This window comes from Dipodomys ordii, unplaced genomic scaffold, assembly GCF_000151885.1.
Source record: "Dipodomys ordii isolate 6190 unplaced genomic scaffold, Dord_2.0 Scaffold7, whole genome shotgun sequence".
Classification (NCBI taxonomy): Eukaryota; Metazoa; Chordata; class Mammalia; order Rodentia; family Heteromyidae; genus Dipodomys; species Dipodomys ordii.
In genome coordinates this window covers 20966663-20979259 of record NW_012267223.1, presented here as the reverse complement: position 1 = coordinate 20979259, position 12597 = coordinate 20966663, and the positions used below count along the sequence as shown (strand labels likewise).

The following is a 12597-nucleotide window of genomic DNA, read 5'->3' as shown; positions in this document are numbered from 1 at the left end:
GTGTGAAAGCCAAGCCTTCCTGGAAATGGATGGATGAAAAGGCCCTGGAGTGAAGTCCAGCCTCCAAAAGAATGCAATTTCTGTCCTTGCTGAGTATTTTCTTTTATTTAGACATTTATTGAGTTCCCTATATGCCAGATTGTGTCTAAATTGTTAGCATAGATGATTAAAAGTTGAGTGTCTGCCTTTGAAGAACTCAAAACTCACCAAGGCACTTACCTTTTTATACAATGCAGAGATCTACTAGTGAGACATGAGTTATCACCACTTCATCCCACGTGTCTATACCAGACATCATCAAAACATCCCGGTCCTGTTTTCCTAAGGAGTATCACAACTATAAGAAAAAAACACAGAAGTTCATGAGCTCTATTCTCATTAGCTTAAACTTTATTTCTAAAGGAGATTCTGCTATTATAGACCTTTGTGTGGCATCATTTCACACAAATTCTGAATACTTGGATCCAAATACCTTTTTATAACAGTGAGTTTTAGCAATAATAAGATTTTTAAGTAATTGAGTATTTAAATTGGTTTATGAATCTTTTCCCTCTTCATTCCCAATGTTCCAGTCAACCTAAAACAAGCATGAGGGGTTCTGAATAAACTGATACACACACACACACACACACACACACACACACACACACACACACACACACACACACACACACACACACCAATTTACCAGCTTTTTTATTGTAAAAGTTTAAATCATTTTAAGTCTCTTCTCCAAATAAATAGTACTCATTTTGCTTGCTCAAAAAGGCATCGGTTTTATGTAACTTTTTGTTAGAACTTGCCTCTGTCTTTGATAGCAATCTCTTGTTAGACAATTCTCATTACACAATAACACCCTTGGTTCCACTCTCTATTAGCTCCTGACCAACCACACCAGAGAAGAGACAGGAAGCAACGCCTCATATTTGAGCTCCATTAAACACTTCAAGACCTAATGAAAAATTTTGAACAAAAACAAAAGCTACATACCACGACATAGTAAAATCCACACTTTGAGTTTTTTTTTTTAGAAAATTGCATCATGGAAACAGCTATAACACACAAATAAAGCCCATGCAGGAAATAAAGGGAGAAACTATTCTTTAAGTGTGATCTTTTAAAAGTGTCCTTTATTTTTTAGTATGTTTCTAAAACCCACTTTGCTACTAGATATTCATATTTGCTAGGTAGTGGGAAAGTGACATAAGGGAAAATGGATCCAGAATGTCAGCCCTTCTCCTTCTGTGATCACGCAGGAAACAAACGTACAAATGGGTTTTAGCCACCATCTCTTATTCCCCCGCCCCCACCCCTTGCAACATTAAAAACTGCCAAACACCACCCAGGAACGGATTTCCTATTTCATCATTTAAACCCATTATCTTGTTTCCTTACGCTCTTGCCAAACTGGTTTTCCTCCACTTACATTTCTGAGACATAATGAGGCTAGATAACAGGTCTAGACTGTTTGTATAAATAGACAGCTGGGTCCTAAAGATGCAGCAGAGGACCCAAAGCCAATATTCCACTTTTTATTTTTCTTTTCCTTTCACTGCCTTGACTCCTCTGTAATCCTAAAGAGTCTGTCCAACTCCAGAATATTTCAACATAATACTTTGTGTGTGAAAAAATGCTCAAATCTGGTGCCAGTGGCTCATACCTGTAATCTTAGATACTCAGGAGACTGAGATCCAGGGATCAAGGTTTTGAAGCCAGCCTGAGCAGGAAAGTCTGTGAGACTCTATTTAACCATCAAAAGTAGTAAATAAATAAATAAATAAAATTCAAGTACTAGAGCTCTAGCTTTGAGCAAAAACAACCTAAGGCCCTGAGTTCAAGGTTTAGTACCAGAACAAAAACAAATAAAATAAAATGGAACTTATTTACTGGTTTTGACATCAGCTGTCCAATAATGGTGAGGCAAAAGACTGTCAGTTTCATAAAGAAAAACAGAGTGTCTTATGTTCAGTTGAAAATTGTTCTTTTCCTAATGAAATTGGAAAACAGCTAGCTACATGAATGTGTTCTCATGCTCAGTGAGAGTTAGTTCTTAGAACTGTCATTTTTCATACATGATGATCCAGGGAGAAGGTACAGGGGCAAATGGGGAGGTCTTTAGATTTGTTTCTGAGGATTTCTTTCCCATCTAAGCAGAGCTGTGGAAAGTGGAAAGTCTCCACCCATGCCTCCATGATCCATCCCCCCATGAACAGTCTGGAACTTTATTTTGTTAAATGTCAGGCATTGGGTCACTGATTTACAGAGTAAGATTTATCTGGAAATGACTGTCAAGCTTGGTGGGTAACCAGGAGCGAAAGATGATGTTATCTCAGAGAGTTGCCATTTAGTGACATGCCCTAATTACGGTTATTTAGGTCAATGTGTCCACACTTCATCCTCCTAAATGTAGAGGATGTTGATGACATATCTGCAGCAAGCTGCTTGTGATCATTAATGGTAACTTTGGTACAACGTAGGCAGTGGCGGCTAAGAGGCAAGGCAGGTAGTAGAACATTTGTGGTAAGTTCTAAGTTGTTGTGATTTGGCTATGAGGGCAGGAACAGCACGTAACTAATCTAAGATAGTGGTAATATAGGGGTAAGTGTAAAATTCCTAAAGTATGGGTTTGCATTGTCATTTCGATGGAAATCTCGTTGCTCATGAAGTGCAGGGGAGCGGGTGGGGGGGAGGGGGGCGCGGGTAGCAGCTGTGTTTCCCAGTTAAGGCCTAAACTGCACTATCCTTCCCCTACTTTTAAGAAAGAAAAAAATAAATAACCTTCAAATTCCAAGCTTTGTCTTTCATCTCTGCTCTTGGGGCTTTTGGGTAGTGCCACATCTGGTGGTGGTTTGTGTAAAAGGAAATTATATATATATAATAGTTTCCTGTTTGGTCATTTAAACCTATCCCTGAGCTAGACAAAATTTAATCCACTTCACCTAACAGCTGTATCCTGTCACCAAATGCCAAAGAAAAGCTTCCCAGACCCTTTGACCCTATTGTTTTCATTTATGTTAATAGTCAACAGCTTACCAATAATGGAAGCAATGATATATTTCTTTAGAGCTAGGATTGTTTCTGAGTCAAAGTTGTCATTGTCACTTTTCTTGTTTGTTTGTTTGCACCAGTCCTGGGGTTTAATCTCAGGGCCTGGGCTCTGTCCCTGAGACTTTTTGCTCAAGGCTAGTGTTCTGCCACTTGAACCACAGCTCCACTTTATTGGAGATAAGAGTCTCACTGACTTTCCTACCCCAGCTGGCTTGAACATCAATTCTCACACCTCAGCCTCCTGAATAGCTATGAGTACAGGGTTGAGCCACTGGTGCCCTACACTCTCCCCTTCTTTTAATCATTTTTGTCATTGTCACGATTCCCCTCTTTTAATCATTTTTTGAGTCAAAAGGAATAAATTTCTTTTATTCCTGAATTAAAAAAAAGATTTATAATGTAAAATAGTATAGTTTTAAGTCCAATAATTCAATTTTAAAAATACTTTAAATTGCCTTTTTTCTAAGTTAGCTTTGGTTCTCAATGGGGCCAAGCTTGACAATCTTGTTTGTTCTGGGAGGTTTTTTGAAGAATTAGTTGGTTTGGTGCCCACATTGGGACTTGAACTCGGGGCATGGGCACTGTCCCTAACATTTTTGGCACTCTACTACCATTTGAGCCACAGCTCCACTTCTAACTTTTGTGTCTGTGTGTCTGAGTGGTTAATTGGGGATAAGAGTTTCATGGACTGTCCTGCCTAGGCTGGCTTCAAACTTTGGTTCTCAGATCTCAGGCCCCTGAGTAGCTTAGGATTACAGAGGTGAGTCACAGTTGTTCAGCTTGTGAAATCTTTTTTTCTGTCATTTACTGCAGCGGTGGGCAGCTTTCTTCTCTCTAAGCATGACTATTTGTGGTACTATCTGACAGACCATTTATGACATTATTTCTCTATATCAGCTTCTCTTCCCAGCAAACACATCATACTCTTCAAGGACGAATAGTTACCAAATCTGTGTGTATATATCGTTTTGTTTTTGTTTTTGTTTTTTGTTTTGTGTGTGTGTGTGTTTGTGTTTGTCAGTTGTGGGGCCTGAACTCTGGACCTGTGTGCTGTCCCTCAGTTTTTCAGCTCAAGGCTAGCGCTCTACCACTTGAGCCACAATGCCACTCCCCGCTTTTTCTGCTTATGTGATGCTGAGGAATCTAACCCAGGGCCTCATGCATGCAAGGCAAGCACTCTACCACTGAGCCACCTTCCCAGCCCCTGTATATTGTTTTTAAAATATTTTATTATGGCTGGGTGCTGGTGGCTCACACCTGTAATCCTAGCTACTCAGGAGGCTGAGATCTGAGGATCAAAGTTCAAAGCCAGCCCGGGCAGGGAAGTCCATGAGATTCTAATCTCCAATAAACCATCAGAAAAACTGGAAGTGGCACTGTGGCTCAAGTGGTAGAGTACTAGCCTTGAGCTGAAGAGCTGAGGGACAGCACCCTGGCCCAGAATTCAAGCCCCACAACTGACACATACACACACACAAAATTATCTTAAAGCAGTGGCACAAAGGACTTGCCACTCAACAAAGTAGTTTATGAATACAGTGTGTCTTGATGAATATATATCTGTATCTATAGATATATGGAAAAAATCCATTCTGTAGCCACCAGTTGCTTGTATTCTAGTCCCTTAAACTTATTTCAATTTCTTTTTCTTAAAGACATTAGGGGTCTCCACCACTGGGGCAGGGCTCAAAGAGTAGAGTACTTACCTAAGAAATACAAAACCAAGAGTTTTATCCCCAGGACCACACATTAAAAAAAGATATTAGAAGTGTGTAAATGCTTGAATGTTTATAATATTACAAAAAAAGGCACGGGCTGCAGCCTGTTTGTATAAAGGGAGTTTACATCCTTTTTAAAAGTGGATATAGGGTAAAACATACACAAATATAGACAAAGACTGTATATACTCTACAAATTTCAAAATATTTACTACCAAGCCTGAAATGGCCACAATGTCTGTAATCCATGTACTCACAAGGCTCTGACAAGAGAACTGAGAGTTTGAGGCCAGCCTGGCCTATATAGCAAGACCAAAAAATAATAGCAGCAATCATTCATAGATAGAAAGATAGGCAGACAGATAATTTATAACTTACTACTAGTCTTTTACTATAATAGTTTGCTATTCCCTGGCTCAGGCTACCATTATGCTAAAGTTTTAAGCTTTATATTTTGAGCAAATAACATTCTCTATATCTTACACATGAAGTCTCATTAGTACATTCTCCTCTACCAAGGTAAGTTATTCTATATTTATTCTAATTTTCTATTATACTGAATTAAAGATCAGAAATATTTTAGATACTCTTATTCTGGTTCACAACTCTGGCTGACTTTAAAAATCATCTGGTGAGCTTTGAAAACAGTTTTGCCAGAAAGAAAGAAAGAGAGAGAGAGAGAGAGAGAAAGGAAGGAAGAAAGAAAGCAAAAAAGAAAGAAAGCAAAAAAGAAAGAAAGCAAAAAAGATAAAGAATAGAAGGAAGGAAGGAAGGAAAGAAAGAAGGAAGGAAGAAAAGAAAGGAAGGAAGGAAGGAAAGAAAGAAAGCAAAAAAGAGAAAGAATAGAAGGAAGAAAGGAAGGAAGGAAGGAAGGAAGAAAGGAAGGAAAGAAAGAAAGCAAAAAAGAGAAAGAATAGAAGGAAGGAAGAAAAGAAAGGAAGGAAGGAAGGAAAGAAAGAAAGAGAAAGAGAGAGAAAATAACCAACCTTTTTTGGGGTTGGAGGCATGACTCAGTTGATAGAGTGCTAGCCAATGAGCAAAAGCAGCAGGTACTGAATTCAAGTCTCAGTCTCTGACAAAAAAAAAAATAGTTTGGCCTAAGCCTTTCACCAAAAAGCCTGATTTCACCCATCTGAGGCAGTCTGGGCATAGGTGTTTGTCTCACATGCTCTTCAGATTATTTTACTGGGTAGCTAAGTCTGAGAAGCCACATCCTATACCACCCAAATGCCTAAACACTTAACACATACTCTCTGTCCATTTTCTTCACATTTTTTCTCTAGAAATACAATAGAAATGCATAACACAAATGGCTCTTTAATTTCAAGACAGCAGTGTGGCCCTGGGAAACTTTAGCTGAGACAATTTTGAAATATGAAGAGCAGACAAAACAGATCACACAGAGCCCAGAGAAACAGAATCTGAAAGATAAGAACTGAGAAGAGAATATTGAAAGGAAAAAAAAAACTCAGAATTTCAATACACAAATCACTGAGTAGATTTCTCACTATCTGGGTGAGTGTGCCTATTTTCAAAAGTGCTATTAACATAAACAGAGCAGTAAATCTGGGGCACCATGCTTTTTTATTTTTTTCAAAGTTGTTAAGAAGAATTATATTAGTGTGCAGGTGTCACACGCAGTTACTCAGAATCAGAAAGAGGGCTGATGGGGGTTAAAAGATCTCCATCTATCTATTTTTTGTTTGCAACCAACCACGTCCAGGCTGTTTCTTCAATACTTCCTCTTGGTAATGAAGAAGGTATTGGCTGGGGATGGGTCGGGCTTTCCCATCTCAGCCTAAGCCTGCAAGATTTGAATGTGCCCTGGTGTCCGTCTCACTGACCCACAGCAGGTACCCAGGGCCGGAATCTGAGCGTGAACAACAGGTAAGGACTCTATTAAATGAGGATTTGACCTCAGACGTTTCTCTTTCCAGCTGATTTCCTTTTTTCTCTGTTTACTAACTAATCTTTTCACCCTTCTCTTTTATATTTTTCCAAACTAGCAAGTGCGGAGGCAAGACACATCAAAACAGAGATGGGAAGTGAAAGAGCTCTCGTTCTGGACAGATTAGCAAGCAATGTGGCAAAACGAAAAAGCTCAATGCCTCAGAAATTCATTGGTAAGAATGTAAACCCTTTTCCTGCTGCTGCTAGCAGATAGTTTAAATGAGATAACATGTAGATGCTTATTACACAGCCTCTTCCTAGCTCAGCTTCTGTTGAAACAAGGTAATTGGTTTCCATTGTACATATTTTATCCTATGTGGTTCCTTTCGATGGCTCTCGTACATAGATTGAAGATATTAACTACAGAATCTTAACCACAGAAGAAGGAGAACATTTGGTATCCAGTTGCTTAAATGGAATAAGTGTTTAAAATGCCATTCCTTCCTCTTTGCTCTGAATGACATATGTTGCCTGAATTTATGCAGCTTGTACCAGTAAGATGTTGCAGATCAGCATCCTTGGATCCATAAGTTGATTCTGTTAGCATGCTTAAATTTTCCTCCGGAATTTGGTTGAGAACTAGCTTAACAAAAACTGCTTGGGCAAACATAGATTGAACTAACACGGCATTATTCAGTCATTTATCTTACTAAAGTTTTTTTTTTTTTGCCATTGGTTTTCACATTGTCAGAACCCACAGCAGAATGAGATGACTAAGAAATAATTACATTCATTAAAGTGTGAGGACTTCCACATGGCAGGGATATTTTGCTGTACTCTCCCAGATGTTTACACACATATGACCATGCTATTTAAAATAGATTTGTGGCTGGGACGTAGACAGCTGAATTAAATGTACTGTTTTATTATAAATGTACAGTTGTATTATAAATTGAAAGTTGGTAATATCGAACTAAAATAGTTATCAGGCAAAAATAGACCTTCTTCAACACCCGTATTTTAGAAATCTGTCAGTGTCTTTCCAAATCTGCTAATGATATGTCACTTCAGTCCTTTTGACTTTATTCTTTCTGATGGCTTTTATAGATATCAAATGGCTGCCTAGTTTTTAATCTGGCTAGATTCTATTCTGATCTAGCTCATGGTTTTACAAGCAGACATTCTATGTGAATTATAGAGGAGCCAAAGATTTCAAAATTACTCAACTTGGTATTTCTGATTACTTACTTCATTTTCATTAGCTAGACGTTTTTATATGCTCTTAACTGCTTTAAGAATAAATTGTGCCAGGCACCAGTGGCTCCACCTGTAATCCTAGCTACTAAGGATGCTGAGATCTGAGCATCACGGTTTGAAGCCAGCCCTGGCAGGAAAGCCTATGAGACTCTTTTTTTTTTTGGTCCGTCATGGGGCTTGAACTCTAGGCCTGAGTGCTGTCCCTCAGCTCTTCAGCTCAAGGCTAGCACTCTACCACTTGAGCTACAGCGCCACTTCCCCTATAAGACTTATCTCCAATTAACCACCAAAAAAGATGGAAGTCGAGCTGTAGCTCAAGTGATAGAGCCTTTTGGAAAAAAGCTCAGGGACAATACCCAGGCCCTAAGTTCAAGCCCTAGAAACAACAACAACAAAAACATTGTGTTAGAATAAAGTTGGTGTGTTACAGTTTAAGAAGATTCACCCCTCCTGACCACCTTGTCTCCCCTTACTGAGAAATGTCAAGGGACATATGGGAATTTCTATAGGAAGGTCGGGCACAGCAGATCAGTCAGCCTTCTGAGACATTGTCTTAAAGCATTGCTGATGTATCACTTAACTTTTACTCATGTGAAGAGATTCTGACTGGCATATAAAAAAGAAAGTATGGATTATTATTCTACAATTTGAAGTGAACTTTAATTGGGGAAATGTTTTGATTCTAGAAATGGCTGAAGCTGGCATGGGGAGGAATATGGGGAGAGATGGGCAAGGAAAGCTGAGAGTTTCTTCATTGCCACATATTGAAATCAAATGCATTTGGTCCAAAAGAACAAACATCTGAAAGAGGAACCTAGTTTTCCTGGCTATCTCAACCCTATAGTCGAGCCCAGAGCCCTACTTACTACAGGCAAAGTTGCTTTGGTATTTTCGTGAGTTCCAAATGCCACCTTTTAATTTTCTAGCTCCACGAAGTTTTGCTTGTGGCCTCAAAGATCAGTTCAGTCCAGTTTGTGGTTACCTTTTCTCTATAAGTTGCTCCCGTCCACCACACCAGTCTTGGAGGTACTAGTTTCTCCCACCTTCTGAACTATCACATTTGGTGTTGAAATCAGAAACCTAGCAGAGTTAGCTCTTGGTTGAACTGATGTAGCAGCTTCAAGGGCCAAAATAATGGGGGTGGAGGAATGGGGGGGGTCTTTTGGTTTCCTGTAAATTGTATAATACATTTAGAAGATTAGCAGATTCAAAGCCACAGAGACTCAAACTCCATTCTAGCTTGGTCATTCCTTAACTATGTGTGTCTAACCAAATCACATGACCTTCCTGGGCCTCTCTCGGTAAAAGGAGTGATGAAGTCACTAGGAAGGCCGCTCCCCTCTATAAGTGCCTAAGATGAATTAAAAACCCCAGGCAACGCTGCAAATACCATTTTGTGTTGCTAGAGCTTGTGCATTTAACTCTAGGTAAGTTTTCTCTCAAGATTCTATAGACAGGGCATGAATATCATAAACCATTTCATGTATTGAGGAGGGTCTTTTTAACTGGAATACACAGGGCCTGGAATATGTTACTGTTACAAAAGTGCACTGCTACTGAACTATTAAACCTCCCTGCCAGGATTGTTTATGTGGGATGTGTGTGTGTGTGTGTGTGTGCCTGTTCTGGGGCTTAAACTCAGGGCCCTGGTGCGATCTCTGAGCTTGAGCTTCTTTTGCTCAAGGCTGGCACTCTACCACTTGAGCCACAGCTCCACTTCTGGCTTTTTGGTAGTTTCTTGGAGATAAATCTCATGGACTTTCCTACCTGGGCTAGCTTTGAACTGCAAACCTCAGATCTCAGACTCCTGAGTAGCTAGGATTACAGATGTGAACTATCAGCATCCAGCCTGTTGGTCTTGTTTTGGGGAAAAAAATACTATTAAATCTAAGAATCTTCAAACAAACAAACAACAGACACATGTTGCATCAGCTCAACATCTGTATACTTTTCGCAGGACTTCCCTGTGTGACTTGTTCCCTTGTTCCTGCATCTTCTTCTCCATTGGAATGGCTGAGAGCCTTTAATCAGATGCATGGTACTCTTGTTCTCAACACTGTTACATCCCAAAACCATTGTTTAAAAGATTTCCTATAAAAGAAACCCCCACTGGGTACCTATAATCCTAGCTACTCAGGAGACTGAGATCTGAAGGTTGAGGATCAAAAATCAACCTAGGCAGGGCTGGGAAGGTGGCTCAGTGGTAGAGCGCTTGCCTTGCATGCATGAGGCCCTGGGTTCTATTCCTCAGCACCACATAAGCAGAAAAAAAAAGCCAGAAGTGATGCTATGGCTCAAGTGGTAGCACGCTAGACTTGAGCTGAAGAGCTGAGAGACAGCGCCCAGGCCCAGAGTTCAGGCCCCACGACCAGACCCAAAAAGAAAAAAAAAAAAAGTCAAACTAGGCAGACAAATCTGTAAGACGCTTATCTCCAATTAACCAGCATAAAGCTGGAAGTGGAGATGTGGCTCAAGTGGTAGAGAGTGTCAAGCAAAAGCGAATCAAGAGCATAAGGCCAGGCTGGGAATGTGGCTTAGAGGTAGAGTGCTTGCCTAGCATGCATGAAGCCCTGGGTTCGATTCCTCAGTACACCATAAACAGAAAAAGCCACAAGTGGTACTGTGGCTCAAGGGGCAAAAGAAGCTCAGGGACAGTGCCCAGGCCCTGAGTTTAAGCCCCAGGACTGGCAAAAACAAACAAACAAACAAAAAGAGTATAAAGCCCTGAATTCCAGCTCCATGAGTATCCTGTGCAAGCATGCATTGAATCATTTAACTGAATCCATCTGTGATAGGAAACTGTTAGGTCAGGGGAAGGAAAAGAAGAATGTGATTTGTGACACTGCAGTGTTAAGAGATGAAGTAACATAACACATACAGAACTAAGATTTTCCTCCCTTATCCCTTTCCCTCCCTGCTCCCTTCCCTCTCCTTTATTTCCCCTCTTTCCCTTTCCTCCATCCCCTTCTCTCTTCTCTTCTCCTTGGCACCATTTTCTGACAAGCTTCTGCTGCCTGCCAGGGAAGTGGCACTGGGTGAGCTGTGGAGAATGAGTCATTCCCTTTCATCCTTGCTCAGGCTGCACAACACTCCCACCATCCTGGCTGGCCCTGACCCCTTTGAACGGCAAGGGCAAAGGTGAAATCCCATCGGTAGGTCAGCCTGCCCCTTCCTTGGCAGACAGAGGAGATTAACCAGTAGGTAGCTGTTAGATTCACTAGAAAGAAGGTGGAAAAGAAGGACAGATCAGATTAAGCCTACATCCATTTGTAAACTCAAAACCTTATTGACCAAAACAACAACAATAACAACAAACACATATGGACATGTAAGAGTAAAGTAAATGACCCTTGTAAAAGAAAAGCTATATTTTTTTCTTCTTTTCTTTTCTTTTTTTTTGTGTGGCAGTACTGAGGTTTGAACTAAGGACCTTCCACTCGTTAGACAAGTACTGTGTGTGTCATGTGAGTCATAACCCCAGTCCTGGTTTTTGTAATAGTTCTCGAAGAAATTTTGTATGGCTTTATGTCAATAAACAGATGCTCACCCATCATCATCTTTATGGCATCGGGATAATTTGGTTCTTTCTAAAAGACAAGAACTTGTTTTGCACACCCTACCCCTTCCAGAGGACTGCCTATCTCTGAATCTTGTCCTATAACTTGTTTGACTATACTTTACATGAGGCCATCCTCAACTATTTGGCTCAAAGTGGAGCCTGGGGGAGGGGGATGTAGCTCAGTGGTAGAGGACATGCCCACAATGTCCAAGGCCCTAGGTTTGATTCCAAGCATTGCAGGGCAGTGGGGTGGGGGAGAGGCCAAATTTCTTTCCCAATGGGGAGGAGAAAAATATTGTATTTCTGCATTTTGTGTTTCCTGGGTTTTGTTCTCCCCCACAATCAAAGGCCACAGATATGCAATGCAAACCAAAGTGGTGGACACCCCAGCTTCTCCTTAATTTTCTGCATCAGTTTATTAAACAAGGTTTTCACACTGAAAAGAGCATGAAAAAAGATCTCCCTCAGGCATGATAAATATGGCAGTGAGGTTTTGACACTTTAATAAGCACCATTGGCTCTCCTTGCAAGGGAACTAGTGAGAAATCACTTGCTTTGGTTAACACAGCAACAGAAAGCAGTTTGAATACTTGTTTTTAGGAGCAGAACATAAAGAGTAGGGTGGTATATGCCTGTAATCCCAGGGCTGGGGAGGTTGAAATATCTCATGATGTTCTAGGCCATCTTGGGCTACCTAGTGAGACCCTATCTCAACACCTCCTTCCCAAAAGAAAGCAAGAGGTACCTTCTCCCACCACTTCCCAGAGGCTTGATGTTCATGAAAGCATTGCAGGACACTTAGAAAACTCCAAAGCTGAGTGGACGCCGGTGGCTCATACCTGTGATCCTAGCTACTCAGGAGGCTCAGATCTGAGGATTGAAGTTCAAAGCCAGCTTGGGCAGGAAAATCCCTGAGGCTCTTACCTCCAATTAACCTCTAAAGAGCCAAGAGTGGAGCTGTGGCTTAAGTGGTAGTGTGTTATCCTTAAGCACAAAAGCTCAGGGACAGTGTTCAGGCCCTGTGTTCAAGCCCTAGTACTGGCAAAAAAAAAAAAAAGGAAGGAGGAGAAAGAAAAAACTCCGGGGGGGGGGGGGGGGAGAAAACTCCAGGGAAATTTGTTGACC

At 40.7% G+C, this 12597-nt stretch overlaps 1 protein-coding gene across 2 annotated transcripts in view; it reads left to right on the top strand.

Moving 5' to 3' along the window:
• Ikzf3 (IKAROS family zinc finger 3 (Aiolos)) overlaps positions 1–12597 on the top strand; it is an 88115-nt gene that overhangs the window by 65388 nt on the left and 10130 nt on the right. Inside the window, exons 1-2 of one of the 2 annotated variants that reach the window (XM_013008809.1) lie at positions 6360–6653; positions 6773–6889. In XM_013008809.1, the coding sequence (XP_012864263.1) occupies positions 6805–6889 (85 nt within the window). In that variant the 5' untranslated portion in view covers positions 6360–6653; positions 6773–6804. Of the gene's footprint in view, positions 1–6359; positions 6654–6772; positions 6890–12597 lie in introns of those variants that run through there. The other variant, XM_013008807.1, reaches the window with a different exon arrangement.